This window comes from Cynocephalus volans, chromosome 6 (genome assembly GCF_027409185.1).
Source record: "Cynocephalus volans isolate mCynVol1 chromosome 6, mCynVol1.pri, whole genome shotgun sequence".
NCBI classification, from domain to species: Eukaryota; Metazoa; Chordata; class Mammalia; order Dermoptera; family Cynocephalidae; genus Cynocephalus; species Cynocephalus volans.
The window spans coordinates 99767117-99783272 of NC_084465.1; the positions used below are offsets into that span (position 1 = coordinate 99767117).

Sequence of the window (16156 nt, forward strand, 5' to 3'; positions counted from 1 at the left end):
GGGGAGAAGGGTCGTGTCACCGGGGCTGAGAGAGGACCACCCTGAGTTCTCATATCTGAATCCTGATTCTAAGCTCTGCTGCCAGCCGCTCCCGCTCTTTATGCCCCCTGGTCTGCTCCCAAGTCCCCATGGTCCAAGGGGTTTGGTGAGAAGTGTTTGTGGGGACCTGAACCCCCATCCAGAGATGATCCAGCCCCAGAGGTCTGCCTTACCCCGCCCTAGCTTCCACTAGTGCCCCCACCCACAGCCCAGGCAGGGGGCTCCCAGTTCAGACGCTTCCCCCAGCAGAGAGTGGCTGGCCTGGCAAAGCCTAGGGGGTGTTTGTTTGAGCCTGGACTGGAGTCCCAGAGGGGACCAGGGGGTGCGGGAGGTGTCGAAGGAGCTCACGTCCCAGCGGGGAACTCAGGGAGGGGGTGTCAGGATCAGGTGCCCCTACTTTTCCCTAGGGGACTCACAAGCAGAGTTGACAAAGATGGAGAGTGAGAGAGATGCCATAAGAGGAAAGGGGACAGAGACACAGAGAGAGACCAAGAAACAGGCTGCAGCACTCAAGGAAGATAGCCTCAGAGGGAGAAGGGTAAGGAGCCAGGTGACACATGGAGGACAGAGGGAGAGAGAAGCAGCCTCGTGTGGCACCTGTGGGCGTGGGTCTCTGGGGAGCTGGGAGGAGGAGCTGCCCTGTCCTGGGAGGCCCTGGTGTGTGTGATGAGGGGGAGGGGAGAGGGTGACAGTTAACTGAAGAATCTGAGCTCCATCCCCACTTCCTGTGACCAGCCCCCCCAGGCTCCTCTGCAGCAGGAGTGGGGAACCAAGGGCAGGGAATGATGAGAAGATCTTCTAGGCCCTTTACCTCCATAATCCTCACAGTGACCCCAGCCTAATAATAAATACAGTGACCCCCACTAAGACTTGAGCAACCCGAGGCTCCTAGCAGTCACATAGCTGGTAAGTGGCAGAACTGGGCCTTGACTTCAAGTTCATGGCCCTTAACCACTCTGCCAGGGGAAGTGAACCTGGGACCTGAACGCAGAACATCCACGTGCTTCCTTTGGTCTGTCTGTTGTTGGCACCATTGTGTTTTAAATTACCAGGACTGAAAATATCAAGAGATTGATTTAGCAAACATTTACCCAGCACTTAGTCTGCACATGGCATTGTTCTAGGAGCCTTGGGGTGTTAACTTGTTTAATAATCTTCACAGCCTTACGCAGTAGGTCTGTTACTACCTGCTGTTCACAGGCAAGAGAGAGGTCAAGTGAACCGTTCGAGATCACTGTGAGGAAGTGGCAGAGCTGGGACTTAAACCCAGGCACTTGGGCTCTGAGTCCATGTGCTCACCCTCTGCTGCCTCTTTTCTCATTCATGGAAACATCTAGATTTACAACATATCTTAGATATCACAGCCCTGGCCACTCTGGGCCCTGCCCACAGCTGACACGCAATACCCTCTTTAGGTGGGCCGTGTGTTCTCCTGTTTGTCACAGTCCTCACTGCTCCCTATCGCCTCTCTGATGTTTCTTATACCAAGTCCATCTCACTCAGTTAGTTCTTTCTTACCTGCTTCCTGCACCTGACTTTGCAAGCCCTAAGCAATCCTCAGTCCCAGGCATTGGCAAACTTTTTCTGTAAACAGCCTGATAGTCTATATTTTAGGCTTTGCTTCTCCTAACGTCCATGATGGAGCTACTATTCAACTAATCCTCAGTAGTTTGAAAGCAACATCATGGTTAGAGCACAGCCTTAAAACACTGAGGGCACAGGTTCAGATCCCTGTACTGGCTAGCAGTCAAAAAAAAAGAAAAAGAAAAAAGGAAGAAAGAAAGCAACTACAGACAATATGTAAAAGGCTGGGTGGCGTGTCTGTATTCCAGTAAAACTGTATTTACAAAAGCAGGTAGTGGCTGTGGTTGGCCTGCCCTGCTCTACCCCTGGAACTCACCACCTCCTCCCTATCTGCTCACCTCAACAGCCCTGAGCCCCAACCAGCCTCTGTCCTCCTCAATCCACTGCCTTCCACTGTCCTTTCTCCTTGGCTACTCCCCCACCTTCTATACGTCTGACAACAGAGGCTTAACTTTAAAGGGTTAGAGCATGGAGCAGGGCCGGGCAGGGACCAGGTGGCGGGAGGACACAGCAGGGCCTGCCCTGGAATGTGGTTCATTTTTGACAGTGAGATCTTGCCAGCTACACCTCCACAGCTCTTGAAGGATTCAGCAAGGTGGTCTCCTCCTAAAAACAAATGAGAGAGTTGTTAGTGAATGACCAAATGGTTCCAGTGACATGTGGACTGAGTTACAGAAGTTGATTGCACCTCTGAGAATATCTCTTAAGGAAATAAACCTCTGTGGAGAGAAAACAGTTTCTCCAGGAAAATCGTCAGATGTGAATGATGTGTAATTCTGAAAATCAGGGGAAAATAGTCTCAGTGGGTGCCAGTAGGGATTGCACAGTGTTGGTGCAGTCAAAAGATCCTAAGTCAGTGCTAGGATCAAGGTTGCAGACAGCATGCTGTCATCTGCAAGGTGCTCCTGCCAGTGTTGACTGGGAAAAGCTGAGGGTAAAATGATCTGAGCAGCATGACTATGGCAGATGAGCCCAAATGTGTACAGAGCACAGAAGGCTGGAGGGAGTCACACCCGAAACTCATGGCCACTCAGTGCACGTCTTCTGTGGGCATTCCATTGTGCTGAGAAAGCTCCAACATCAATACTTCTTTCATTTAGTCCCCACTACAACCTGGGAGGTGGACACTGTTAATATACCCATTTTACAGATGAGAAAACTGAGGCAGAGAGGGGTCAGAGAATGTGTCCAAGCTCACCTGTTGGTGACCCACCTGAGCCACTCCCTGCCAATGCGTCCTCCTCGTTATTGCTCTGCTTGGGTCTGGGTGGTGGTGGTGGTAGGGTCCTGTGGGTGACTTTTGTTTTGTAATGACTCAGTTTTTCCCAGATTTTCTTTTTCCAACCAACTAAGCTAACTAGCCAGCCCCCAGACAAATTTGGGTAAGTTTTTTGTTTTGGCTGCTGGCCATAGGGGGATCCAAACCCTTGACATTGGTGTTATAAGGCTGCCCTCTATCCAAATGAGCTAACCGGCCAGCCCATCTTTTTCTTTTTCTCTTTTCGCAGCTGGACAGTAGGGGATCCAAACCCTAGATCTTGGTGTTATAATACTAACACTGTGCTCTGACCAACTGAACTAACTGGCCAATCCCCCAGATTTTCTTTAATAGGAAGATCTTACTTTCCTTTTTTTTTTTTTTTTAAAGATGACCGGTAAGGGGATCTCAACCCTTGACTTGGTGTTGTCAGCACCACGCTCAGCCAGTGAGCTAACCAGCCATCCCTGCATGGGATCTGAACCCTTGGCCTTGGTATTATCAGCCCCGCACTCTCCCGAGTGAGCCACGGGCCGGCCCCAGGTCTTACTTTCCTAATGGGAACCACGAACATTAGAAACAAGATACTGAGGGGTCTGGACAGGAAGACTGAAGGTCTTCAGGGAGATGGGAAGACAGGGGCCACAGTTGTCCCACCCCCACTTTTTTCAAATGGAAGTAAAATTCACATAAAATTAAGCATTAACCATTTAAAAGTGAAATCAGTGACATTTAGCACATTCACAATGTTGCACAGCCATCACCTCTTACTACTTCTAAGATATGTTTGTTACTTCAAAAGAAAACCCCACATCCATTAAACACTGACATCCCATTCCCCCTCCCCCAACCTCTGGCAACCACTTATCTGCTTTCTGTCCATATGGTTTTGTCTAATTCTGGACATTTTATAGAAATGGAATCGTATACAGTATGTGGCCTTTTATCTGGCTTCTTTCACTGAGGCTAATGTTTTTCGGGTTCATGCATGTTGCAGCCTGTGTTAGGGCTTCATTCCTGTTCATGGCTCAATACTACTCCATTTTGTGGATGGACCAGCTTCTTTACCCATTCATCTGTTGATGGACATGTGGGCTGTCTCCAATCTTTGGCTGTTGTGAATAGTGCTACTCTGAACTTTTGTATATAAGTGTTGGTCTCCGTTTTCAATTCTCTTCGAAAAAAATTTCCAATTCACCTAGAAGTGGAATTGCTGGGTCCATGGTAACACTATGTTTAATTGTTTTAGAAACTGCCAACCTGTTTTCCACAGCGGCTGTACCCCGCTTCCCCCCCTTTTTGAAACGAAACACCTCAGTCAGTTCAAAACCACTCTCTCTGTGGAACAGGAATCTGAGATTTCAGAAAAGGCATCCCAACACAGGAGAGCCTATGACACGGTGGTCAGGTTCTGGGATCTGAATGCCTGGGTCCAAACTCTGGCTTCCCTGCTCTTTGGGTGGGTTGGCAGCATCAAAGCTTCCAAAGATGTCCCCAGCCTAATCCCTGTAACCTGTGAACATACGACTTTCCATGACAAAAGAGATTTTGCCGATGTGATTGAATTAAAGATCCTGAGATGGAGAGATTATCCTGGATTATCTGGGTGGGTACTAAATATAATCACAAGAGTCCTTATGTGGAACTTTAAAAAAAAAAATTATTTTAATTTTTTTATTTTAAAAATTTTTTAATAGGATGACTGGTAAGGGGATCTTAACTCTTGACTTGGTGTTGTCAGCACCAAGTGAGCTAACCAGCCATCCCTATATAGGATCCAAACCCGAGGCCTTGGTGTTATCAGCACCGCACTCTCCCAGGTGAGCCACGGGCCGGCCCCTACAAAAGTCCTTAGAAGTGCGAGGGAGGAGGGTAGCAGAGGCTGGAGGGATGAGAGGCCATGAACCAGGGAATGTGGGCGGCCTATAGAAGCTGATAAAGGCAAGGAATGGATTCTCTCCTAGAACCTTCAGAAAGAATGCAGCCCTGAGGTCCATTTTAGCCTCTGACCTCCAGAACTGTAGGAGAATAAATCTGTGTTAATGGAAGCCACTGAGTCTGTAGTGGTATGTTATAGCAGCCATGAGAAATGAGTACATTAGGTGTGTGACTTGGGCTAGTGGCTTGACTTCTCTGGGCCTCAGTTTTCTCATCTGTAAAATGGGCATAGCAATAATACCCACTACAGGATTGCCATGAGGAATAAATTAGGTGATGTGCATACAGTGTTAGCTGCAGGGTCTAACATTAGTTGATATTTTTTCCCTGTTTGACCATAAGCCCCACAAGAAGCTGTGTCCACCTGACAGACGACTATCTCCAGGCTGAGCACAGCCTCTGGCCTTGACACTTGTCTGTGCACTTGCAAGGGTTATTTCGAGGATTAAAATAGAGAAAGGAAGGACCATGAAGACTCCTGGTCTGCTACCAGGCACATCTGGGGGTAGGTAGAATGTAGGCACGTTGCTCCTCCTTTCCTCTCTCCCCCTCCTCTCCTCTCCCACCACATGCTCCTTCCCTTCCTTCCTTCTCTCTGTCTCACTCACGAAGTCAGCAGTGGCCATGCGCACATGTATTCCATGGTGCTTATTTGGTATATTGAGAAAAGATAAAAAAAAAAAAGAAAAAAAAAAAATCCAGGGAATGAAGAAGCCAACAGGCCCGTGGCCCTCCTCCTTGGGTCCCTGCAGCACCGAGGTTGTTCCCAAGGGCTGCTGGGAGGCGGGCAGCATGCCTGCTGCGCCTGGGCCCTCTCCCCCTGCAGCTAAGGCAGTCCTGGCTGGCCCTGGGGGAGGGCGGGGCTGGTTTCCAGAGCCTCAGGTGGGGTGGATCCGGAAGCAGGAAGCAGTCTGTGCTCCCCAGGACCCAGGAGCTGCTGGACTGGGGGAACTCAGAGGCTTCCAGGAGGCAGGTAGGGGCCTGGGGACAGGGCTGGGGAGGAAGGGAGAGAAGGAGGATGGTGGTTGGGGAGGAGGCTGCCCAGGCCAGCACCAGGGTAAGGACCAGAAGGGCTGGGCAAGGAGAGGAGTGGAACAGATGCTGGGCCCAGGGCAGGGGCTGGGGCCAACAGAGGGGTGTTGTGGGAAGTGGGCAGGGCAGCAGCTGGCTCTGGGGCTGGGACTGAATGGGCTGAGCAGGGGGCAGGGGCTGGGGCAGGAGGAGGCAGGGGTTGGGCCAGAAGGGGGCGGGGTGGGAGCAGGGGCTGGGACAGGAGGGGGCAGGGGCTGGCTCAGGGTAGGGGCATGGTTCTGGGTGTGGCCTGGCCTGAGCTAAGTCCAGGGTTCTGAGGCCACCCTCTGGGGGGCCGGGACAGGTGACACCCAGGACACTCCTGCTAGGATGGGTCTATCCATGGAGGAGCTGAGGGAGGAGCTGGAGGTCACGGCTCAGGAAGTACTAGGGAGACTCAAGAGTCACCAGCTGTTCCAGTCTGCGTGGGACACCGCTGCCTTCATCATCTTCCTCACCTTCATGGGTGAGTGTGGCCACAGCCTCCAGGTCCCACCAGCCCCCTGCCCTGGGGCCCAGAAGGTTGAGGCCACAACTGGCTGCTCGCCCTGTCCCCAGGTACTGTGCTGTTCCTGCTGCTACTGGTCGTGGGCCACTGCTGCTGCAGCTGCTACTGCAGCTCCCCCAGGCCAAGGGGGAGCCCCGGGAAGGTGAGCCCCAAGGCTTCCCAGGCACCAGGGGCAGCCTGGAACTGCACCAGGGCTGGGGGGGTGGAGGTGAGGGGGTGGGTGCAGACCAGGCTAGGGAGGGGGCGACCTGGAACAGAGGGGTGAACCCCACCGGCCACACTCTGTGCCTCTCTTGCAGGAGCGACCCAAGGGAGTGGATAACTTGGCCCTGGAACCTTAACCCTGTGAGTCCCCACCAGCCTCTTCCTTGTGTCCTGCTGGGTGACAGTAACAATGCCTTGTGTTTGCTCAAAGCCTGAGTCTGGACTGTGATCCAAATTCCTGTTGGTGTAGGCAGCGTGGGGACAAACTGCTCCATTTAGATGCTCACAGTGTCCCTCCAAGCCTTCCACCGTATAACTGTGTTGTTCCTCCCGGACAGCCGACCATTGGGAGGGGAAGCTGGTCTGACTCGGGGCCTGAGCTCCCAGGCTGAGCTCTTGCCACTGTCCCACTTGGCCCCAGATGGAAGCCAGAGGACCCTCTCTCAAAGGGTTCTGTGCCCAGCACTGGCATGGCACAGTGAGGAAGAGGGGAGGCCATCAGCACCACAAACTTGGACCCGGCTCCCCACAAAGACAGACAGACAGATGGGGGCTCCAGGCAAAGTGTGATGATCTTTATGTTTTAGAGGCCCTGGGGGGTTGCAGAGCACGCAGACAACTGGCTCTGTGGCTCACTGAAGGGGGCAGCTCCCTCTGCCCAGCTTGTCCTCCCTCCTCCCAACTCAGGCTTAGTGCCAAAGCCCACCCCTTACCCTCCAGCAAGGCACTCGCCATCCTGGGGGCAGGGAAGGGGGAGAGGAAGGAGAGCCGTGGGCCTGGCCCCACCTTGAGTCCGAAGGTTCCTGTGGATCCCAGGAGGGCCCCAAAACACCAAACCAGCATCCCTTCCTCCCAGCACTTCCAGCGTTCATGCCCATCGATGCAGATGTGTCATCCAGAGCGGGGTGGAGAGGGAGATAAATAGCCCGAAGTGCCCGGCTCTGGCTCTGGCCAGCACTGTGGGATGGGCATATGTGGGGGACAGGGACTCCTGGGCAGGGGCCAGTTCCCAGAGGACAGGCTCCTGGGGTGCTGCACTCAGAAGGGTCTGTAGCTCCAGTAGCTGGAGAACACGGAGATCTGCGGGGGAGTAAGCGTGGTCATTTGGCATGAGGAGCCATGGCCAGCGAGTGTGCTGGAGGGCTCTCTGCAAAGCTCCCACCCCACTGGGGCCTGGACCTCCTGTATCCTTTGTGACCCAGGTGAGATATCAAGGTCATCGAAGGGCAATGTGTTGGGGGCAGTATTTTTGTCCAACAACACTGCTTGGTGTGCATGGGGGCCTTTAAGATTTGGGGGTACTATGGAGGTGTGACAAGAGCCTTTGGAATCCGCTTACCCGCAAATGGAGGGGCTTAGCAGCCTTGCCCACCCCCCACACCTCCGCAGTCCCCCACCTTATCCTTGAGCTGCTGGCAGAGCTGCAAGGAGACAGTGAAGTAGACGAGGGCATCGTTGAGCCAAGGGATCACACATTCCACCTTGTGCACATGACTCACTTCCAGGCGCTGGGAGCCCCACTCACTGGGGGGAGGAGGGAAGGATCCCTGAAGGTGGGCCAGCCCCCCATCCCCAAGGCACAAAGGGGTGGGCCGGGAAGGGTGTTCCAGGACCCCTCCTACCCCCGTACTTACAACATGGCCCCAGGGCTGTGGAGCACGGCGCCTCCAGCTGGGCGGAAGTTCTAGGCAGAAAACACCAGACCAGGTCAGGCAGCGGGGTCCCCAGGGCACCAGAACAGAGGGTGGGGGATGGCAGGCAGCATCAGGGTCCCCTCACCTTGGTGGAATTGGGCTGCAGGGCGTGCAGCTGGTACACTGTGAGGCAGAGCTTGTTGAGGTTGATGTAGACATTGACCAGCAGGTCGGAGGGCAGGGCGGGGGCAAACATCCTCTGGGGGAGGCAGGAGGATGAGGCCCCTCCCGAGTCTGCCCACCACGGTGGGGCCCTGCTGCACCCATCTGAGGCTGTGAGCCATTCATGGAGTCTGCAGAGGGCCCAGCCTCTCCTCTGCAGAATCACCTCACAGGGACCCCAGTCCCCACCCCAGAGGAGGGTTCTTCTATGGACTGGGGCTTCCAGAATTTTCCCAGGTGCCCTGGATATCTTCCTGTGCTGCTGACCCATAGAGTTAACATATTTGGGGGACACAGGATGGAAACCAAAAACCCCACCCCAGAAGAGTGTGCAGACATAGAATTCTGACTGACTACCATCTGGGGGGTGACAGTCCTCTGTAGGGGCAGGCTGAGCTCTCTGTGGGAACCTCTCCTGGAGCAAGGGTGGTTCAAGGCACTGACCGTGAGGCCGCTGGCCGCAATCTCGGGCAGGGTGAGGGTAGCTGGGGTGGTGAGCCGGTTGCGGGCTCTGGTCAACTGCAGCATCACAGCATCCATCAGCTGGTGGAGTGGGGGATGTCACAGCCGCTGCTGAGCAGGGTCTGGCAGCCCCCCACCTCCACCCCAGCAATCAGGGAGCAACAGTTATGGTAGCTCCTGCCTGGGTGATCACAGTTTTCTTGAACCCCCTGCGGCAGGGGCTTGTTAAAGACACAGGTAATTGGGCTCCAGCTGGGGGTGGGGGGCAGGACAGCTGCACTGGTGACCATCATTCAGGTTTATTGCATGTGGATCCTGGGTGCTGGTCCAATGGGGAATGGCAGACCCTGGGAGGTAAGTCCCAGGAGCACAGGCATTGTATTGTGGATGAGGTGCAGGCAGTGAAGGAGCTTAGAAGGGGCCAGGGAGGGCCTCCTGGAGGAGGAGATAGATGGCTGGGTTGAGGTCTTAAGGTAGGCGGCAGCCCCATTTTCACAGGTGAGGAAACAGGCTCCAAAGAGGTAAGCCATGGTTCCAGCTGGGGGATAGTGGAGCCATCTGGAGCTCATCCCTTCCCTTTGCCATGGAGCAAAGCCCTGGCAGACTCCTCAAAGCTGGTGGCCATCCAGCTGTTGCCATTGGCACCAGGGTGAGCTGGCTCCCAGGAAATGCAGAACAGTTGGGTGAAGGCATGGGAGCTGCACCACCCCAGGGTCATCACAGTTCTGCAAGGGACCTCAGTTCATCTCATTCCAAATATGAGGAATCAGAGGTTCAGAGAGGGTAGGTGAACCACTCAAGGACACACAGCAAGTCAGGGTAGAGCTACAGCACAACTCCAGGGCATCTGAGACAGCTCTCCCAAACACCCAGTGGACTCACTCTGTAATGAACCTAAAGGCGTTTACTACTGTTGCTGCTCCCAACAACTAGCTTGTATTTGCAGAAAGCTTCCTGGGGACCATGCCACTTAACCTACATTATAATACTTAATAGTCACTCCAGCTTGTCCCCTTTTTACAGATAAGGAAATGGGGTGCACAGAGTGGTTAAGTAAGTGACTGAGGTTGCACAGCTTGCAGTGGCAGCTCTGGATTGGAACCCAGGTCTGACTGCTGTGGCTGCACATATGTACGCTGACAGGTGAAGGCTCAACCTTTGGCTAGGCCTGAGGATGTGGGCCCAGGCCCAGGGAGCACAGGGCACCCTGAGAGCCTGGGGGCAGCACTCTCCAGGGGCCCAGGCAGGATCGGGGCTGGGGGTGAAGCCTGGCTCTCTCGTCCCTGAGGGCAGTTCACCTTGAGGACCTCGGCTCCTGTCTTGAACTGGTAGCCCTCGTCCCGGTTGGTAAGGAGGTAAATGGCTTGGCTCACGTGGTTCCTGGCATCCTGGATCTAAAAACAGCACCCACCAGGCTGTCATCATGCTGCGAGAGCGGCACACGGACCCTACCCCGAGGGGCTGTCCTCCCGACCCAGGTCACTCTCTTCCCTGGCAGTTATCTCTGCGCCCTCGAGGGCCAGGCCAGATGACAGGTGCACAGCACAGACTGAGGCGGGCCAGGCCTCTGCCTTGTGTAGCTGACCTTCTAAAGGCAAGACAGATGGTAACGGGGTCAATACACAAGATAGCAACAATCTGTGTGACTTGTGGAAGGGTGACATGGGGAGGGGGAGCCTCCTGGTTGGGGGGTCAGAGGTGGCCCCAGTGAGGTGACTCTTGAGTGGAAAACAATGGGATGAGAAAAGCCTGGAGGGCAACTCTAGGCAGAGAAAACCTGCCAGGCAGAGGCCTCAGCCCAATGGCATAGGGGCTGGTAGGGAGCATGGACTTTGTCTCAAGAGACATCCATCTCCCCACATGGAGCAGTCTCTGGAGCCACAGGCCCCGCCTGCCCCAGCTTTGCTGCTAGGAAACACACTCCCAGGCTTGCTGTGGCCACAAATCCCCAGGGCCAGTCCCTTTCCACAGAGGCCAGCCCCAGGGAGGCCTCCAGGCAGTGCAGTGGGCCTGCCTCTGCCTGCCCTTGTGGCCTGAGCCTGGGCCAGGGAGGGGCTGGTCACCTGCTGCAGCTTCCACTGCTTGTCCTCCCGGAAGGCAAAGTGCAGCAGCTGGTTGTTCCGGGGCATCTTCAGGTTCACGTCCTGAAGGGCAAGAGTGGGATAAGCTGGGTAGAGGGGCACCTCCTGTTTCAGCCACGCTGAGCCCTTGAGCCAGGGCAGATATGGACAGGGTGGGTGGTGGTTCAGGCCCCAGTGCTCCACACGCACAGGGTCTCCCTATGCCTTGGCCATTTTGGGAGTGAACAGGGAGGTCAGGAAACAGGAACTCAGGCCCAAGAGGAACCGCAAAGAAATGAAAGGGAAAACACACAGAGAGGGGAAGGTGGCCTCTGAGTGGTGGTGGGTGAATGAGGAGTGTCTGTAAAGGCCAACAGACTGACAGTGGCTGAGAGGGACCTCCCACACGCTTGGGAGCTTGGCATGGGGTTGGGTGCAGGCTGGAGCTCACATGTTGGCTGGTTCAACTTTGATCTGGGGCCAGCCTTGTCCTGGCAATGCCCACGCTTGACTGGGTCCAGACGCTGGGCCGTGTGCAAAGGAACCCCCTTCCCCCACCTCCACCTCTCGCTGAATCCGCACACCAATCCCACGAGAAGGTGCGGGGCTTGCTGTCATTTTACAAAGCAGGAATGCGAGGCCCAGAGATGTCAAGGGTCCTGCCCATAGCCACACAGCTAGCTGGTCCCCATGCTCTTCCCCACTGGCGGGACTGGAAGGGGAGAGGGGCTGGGGGACTCACCGCCTGGCTGAGGGCATCCCCTTGCAGAGTCAGCACGCCCTTCACTTGGTCTGTGCTGTAACACGTGGGGGTCAGATCAGTGCCTGTTGCTGCCCCCTCTCTCAGGTGGCTTCCCCAGGATGGCCCCCTGCACACCCAATCAGTCTGCAGGGTAGGGCCATGGCCCTGCCTCCTGCCCCCAGGGTACCCTAGGAGTCCCCCAACTCAAGGAGCACATCCCTCCTGGTTTCTACCCAGCCAAGGCTCACCCACAGCTTCCCAGGATGAAGTTCTCCTGCTTGGCCAGCCCCTCGGCGCCCGAGCCCTGCAGAGTGAAGCGGAGAGAGGCCTCCTGCAGGACAGAGGGGATCCGGAGACAGTTCACCCATCTAGCCTAGTGCCCCTTCTAGAAGCCCCCCACCTGCAGGTCGGTTGGGGAAGGAACAAGGTGGGATGGCCCTACCCAAGGCTCCGGGGCACCTTCCTGCTGCTCTGGCCGCTCTCCCACAGCCTGAGTTTCAGACCCCGCATTCCCTGAATGCCTACTGTGTGCCCACCACAGGGAATACAGAGCAGAGAGGTGCCGCCTCCCAGCGTAGCTGAGGGCTCAGGCGGAGGGGAGCAGAGTCAGGGACTAAGGCAGTAGTCACGAGAACCCGCAATTCTGGGCCATGCCAGGCACGGCGCTGGGCACTTTTGGAAGTGAACTGGCTTATTTATCTTCCCAGCAGCCCTGCGAGGCGGGTACTGTTACCTCCTTTCTGCAAAGGAGGGCAGGGAGGCCCAGAGAGCTGGAGTGACTCTGCTGAGATCCCACTGCTGGGGAACGGCAGGATTCTTCAGCCCCAGGCTAAATGTCACTGCTTCCTGGGGCCAAACCCTGGCCCTCGCTGCTCCCGTCGCCAGGATCCGCGCCCACCCACTCGCACAGCTGCTTGTGTGACCAGTATCGCTCTGCCCGTCCCCGACCAGGCCACCGGGGTCACTGGGTGGGTGGGTGAGACCTGCTGTGACGCCGCTGCGTCCAGGGCTCGGCCCTGGGATGCCGCTGCGGGCGGGCGACGGCGCGGCTCACCTTGAGGATGTCCTGCAGCTGCCGCAGCACGGCGTGCACCTCGTCGTGCAGCAGCCAGCGGAACTCCTCCTGCTGCAGGGACAGCGCCGAAGTCAGGCCCGGCCCGCCGACCCCGCCCCGGCCGCCCCGGCCGCCCCCGCGCCTCACCAGCACCGCCCGCTCCGCCGCCGTCGCTGCCATCGCAGTCGCCATCACCGCGACCGCCGAGAGGCCGTCTGTCAGCCCGTTCTGTCCGCTCGGCCGGCCACTGCGCGCTGCCCACCTCCTCCCCCACCGCCGATTGGCTGAGCCGGCGCAGGCCCCGTCCTCAGGCCGGCTCCGCGCTGGCGATTGGCCGGCGCCTCTCGGCCCGCCCCGGTTCACGAGACCCACGGTCGCCCTGCAACCAGGCTGGCTGCGGCGCGAAACCGCCCGCGCCGGGTCGCCCAAGACGCCCCCAGGACTGGTCTCGGGAGTCGCACGGAGTGAGCTTTGTGGCCGCTAGTCCCGCCTCCTCGGCTCCGATTGGGGGGCCTCGCTCCACTTGCGCTCACCGATTGGCAGACGGGACAGTCTGTTCTCGCTCGGCCTCCCCATTGGCCCGCCTGTTTCCCTCGCTGCGGCCCTCCCAGCCGCCAGAGCCGGCTGCTGCAGGATCTCCCCTACTCCGACACCAAGACGAAGAGCCCACGCAGAGCCCCGAAAATCAACAGACGCCCTCGGCACTGCTGTGTTACCAAGAAATGTTTTATTTTTCTTGCAGTAGCTTTGTTAATTGCACAAAATCATGGGTTTTTTTTTGCCATTTAAACATTATCACACAATCCTATTCTGAAAGACAAGTGTTCATTAAAAACAAAGCAAAAATAAAAATTCACAACCTTAATTACCTAGAAGATTTGTCACTTAAAGGAGGTTTAAAGGAAAGAAAGGGGAGGAGGGGCTTTCTTACAAGCTTTTTCACAAGTGTCACATTTTCTCCTTAAAAGGGAAGGATTTCAAAACAAAGGTGAAATAGCTTAAACAGAAATATTCATAAAAAGGAACTTTACAGAATTGTCAACAATATTAAAGACAACATTGACTAACCGGTTTCATTACAGCATCTCCCTCCCTCCCACCCCCAGTGTGTCTGGCCAGGACTAGGACAGGCTTTGTGTTCAGACCGAAATGAATTCAAAGTCCCGGGGAAATTAACAACTGTGCCAAAAACCCTAGAGGCATTTCTCTGCCCTCCCCCCCATGTCTTCTGAGATCCTCTAACCTAGGTTCTAATCTGTGACAAAGGGCCAGGGTTGTGAGGAGGTGGGACCCCACACCAGTGTGGCCACCTTATATTAGTATATATAATTATATATTTCACTACAAATGCTGACGTTCTGCAAACTGTGACTTTGAAAATCAAACCCATGCAGAGGGAGAAAAATTGACATCCCTTGGGTGACTTCTCCTTGTTCTTATGCCACATTCCAAGCCCCTTCTGGTCCCCTATCCAAGGAGAAATGCTAGGGCCTCGAGGATGTCCCAGGTCCACCTCTGAGGGTCAGTGAGTTCAGGTTAGGTTAGGCCCAGTTCTCTTCCCTCCCGACAGACCCCGGGTCTGGGAAGCACTGAAGACAATGATGCTGGCTGGAGTGAAGACAATCGTTTCCGTATCAAGAGCTGAGCTTAAGAAATGCTCACCGGTGGTCAGGCTGGGTCTGGGCCAAAGAAGGGACAGACAGACAGAAAGAAATACTGTCTCCATGGAGGAAGAGGGAGATGGGAGGAGAACAAAGAGAGGTGGAGCATGCAAGGGCAGGCTGGAGAAGGTGGGACTGCTGTGAGGGGACTGAGGGCAGAGTGGCTCTTGAGAACCAGTTAAAGAGGCTGTGGCATAACGGAAACAGGAAGGAGCCCTTCTCCCCCTTGCTCTTCACTTCTCACCAGTGGCCTCAAGGCCCCTTTCCCAAAGGGCTGGAATGCAAACCCAAATACTAAATGGCCTGGAGAGAAGCAAGCTCCCGCAAGGCTCTCGCGCCCAGCCCAGGGCTCCACAGGACGGTGGCATCAGGGCGGGTGCTGAGGGGCAGTGAGGGGAGCTGGGTCTCCACGCTCACCTACAGGCCAGCTGCCAGTCTTTCTTCAGTTCACAAAGGCGTTCGTGGAGAGTTGGCTACACACTGGTAGATCAGAAGTGAAAATCCTCCTCAGCTGGTTGCTTGAGGTTGGAGGTCACAGGGGACCCTCTGCCTGTTGTCCGTGCTGGTTCATCCTGGCCCGAGCCTCTCCCTGCAAAGGGGATCCAGTGGGGGCATGGACGTGACTACAGCCTCTTTGCTCTGGGGCAAGCTGTGGGTAGGCTTCCAACTCTCACTGCTGATGCCAGTTCCTCGACTGGAAGGGGTTGAAGATAAGACAAGCTCGGAAGAAGAAAAAAGCCAGGAAGCAGTTTCTGGGCAGCTTCTATCCTGGGGTGAGAACCAGTGTGCGTGTGTGTGTGTGTGTGTGTGTGTGTGTGTGAACACACAGCCACCTAGTCCGGGGGTCAGTGCCCAGCTCAAGAGCTTTCCCACAAGCCAATCCTGCTGCCACCCTCCCCTCCCCAGGCCTCAGGGTAAGGGTGCTGCTGTGTGCTGTGCTGATGGCAAGTCTCAAAGTCTGTATAAAAGGAAATGGAGACAGGTGGACTGGTCCAGAGTTAAGTCCCAGGACCCCAACCTCATGTGAGGAATAGGGGGCCAGAGGGAAGATTGGAGGGACGGGGGCATCGACGGCTTAGTGTATGTAGGCTCGGTACACGGCAGACATGTCATTGTCAGACTGGTCCAGTGCCTTGGCTCTTTTGTACACCTGGAAAAAAGAGATGGGGGTCAGTCTCTGGCCACAGAACTCTAAAACATGATACCTTGGACCTGATTCCTGGTGGTAACTGAGGAGGTGGCTAAGCAGGCAGGTTCTGGAGCCAAAACTGTCTGGGTATGAATCTTGGCTTGACCTTGGGCAAAGTTCCTCAGTTTCTCTGGGCCTCAGCCACTGCTTCTTGATCTGGAGAAAGTAACAGTATCAACCTTCATTGGGTTATTGTGTACTTAGGGTCCCTGTACCAGCCAGCCCTCAAAAAAACCAAAACCAAACAAACAAAAGTACTCAGGGATGTGAAGTGCTCAGTGTTATTAGTAATTATAATAATTTCCCTTCCTGCAGATGACCCTCCAGGGACTTCCCATGTTATCCTCTGGGCCACTGTCCTTGCTGTTCTCTATGCATCGATGCTCTTCCTGCAGCATGGTTGGCTTCTTCCCAATCAGCTCAAAGCCCTTCCCTGACCACCTATCTTTTTTATTTTTTGCTTTTGGTGCCTGACTGGTAGAGGGATCCAAACCCATGACCTTGTTGTTATAAGGCTGCGCTGTGACCAA

General features: G+C 55.3%; 3 protein-coding genes across 9 annotated transcripts in view; 1 reads left to right on the forward strand and 2 right to left on the reverse strand.

Annotated features, from left to right (window-relative positions):
* The first annotated feature begins 5721 nt into the window (after positions 1-5721).
* SMIM22 (small integral membrane protein 22) lies at positions 5722-6791 on the forward strand. 2 transcript variants are annotated; one of them, XM_063101266.1, is made up of 4 exons: positions 5722-5792; positions 6195-6356; positions 6449-6540; positions 6698-6791. In XM_063101266.1, the coding sequence occupies exons 2-4, from the start codon at positions 6221-6223 to the stop codon at positions 6737-6739; spliced, it is 270 nt and encodes an 89-aa protein (XP_062957336.1). In that variant the 5' UTR covers positions 5722-5792; positions 6195-6220; the 3' UTR covers positions 6740-6791. The 2 variants fall into 2 exon arrangements, with proteins under 2 accessions (XP_062957336.1, XP_062957337.1); XM_063101267.1 differs by having other exon boundaries at positions 5747-5792; positions 6220-6356.
* A 365-nt stretch (positions 6792-7156) lies between these two features.
* ROGDI (rogdi atypical leucine zipper) lies at positions 7157-13197 on the reverse strand. Of its 2 annotated transcripts, XM_063100499.1 has the most exons (11): positions 12924-13191; positions 12777-12848; positions 11971-12053; positions 11723-11777; positions 10984-11064; positions 10219-10314; positions 8903-9001; positions 8382-8495; positions 8237-8286; positions 8000-8126; positions 7157-7682 (listed from the first exon to the last, which is right to left on the reverse strand). In XM_063100499.1, exons 1-11 carry the CDS (start codon positions 12966-12968, stop codon positions 7641-7643), a joined length of 864 nt encoding a protein of 287 aa, XP_062956569.1. In that variant the 5' UTR covers positions 12969-13191; the 3' UTR covers positions 7157-7640. The 2 variants fall into 2 exon arrangements, with proteins under 2 accessions (XP_062956569.1, XP_062956570.1); XM_063100500.1 differs by lacking the exon at positions 8903-9001 and having other exon boundaries at positions 12924-13197.
* Positions 13198-13882: 685 nt separating this feature from the next.
* GLYR1 (glyoxylate reductase 1 homolog) overlaps positions 13883-16156 on the reverse strand; it is a 38885-nt gene continuing 36611 nt past the window's right edge. For 4 of the 5 annotated variants that reach the window (XM_063099764.1, XM_063099763.1, XM_063099762.1 and 1 more), the window contains one exon: positions 13883-15587. In XM_063099764.1, coding sequence (XP_062955834.1) covers positions 15513-15587 — 75 coding nt within the window. In that variant the 3' untranslated portion in view covers positions 13883-15512. The remainder of the gene's footprint in view (positions 15588-16156) is intronic. The other variant, XR_010023856.1, reaches the window with a different exon arrangement.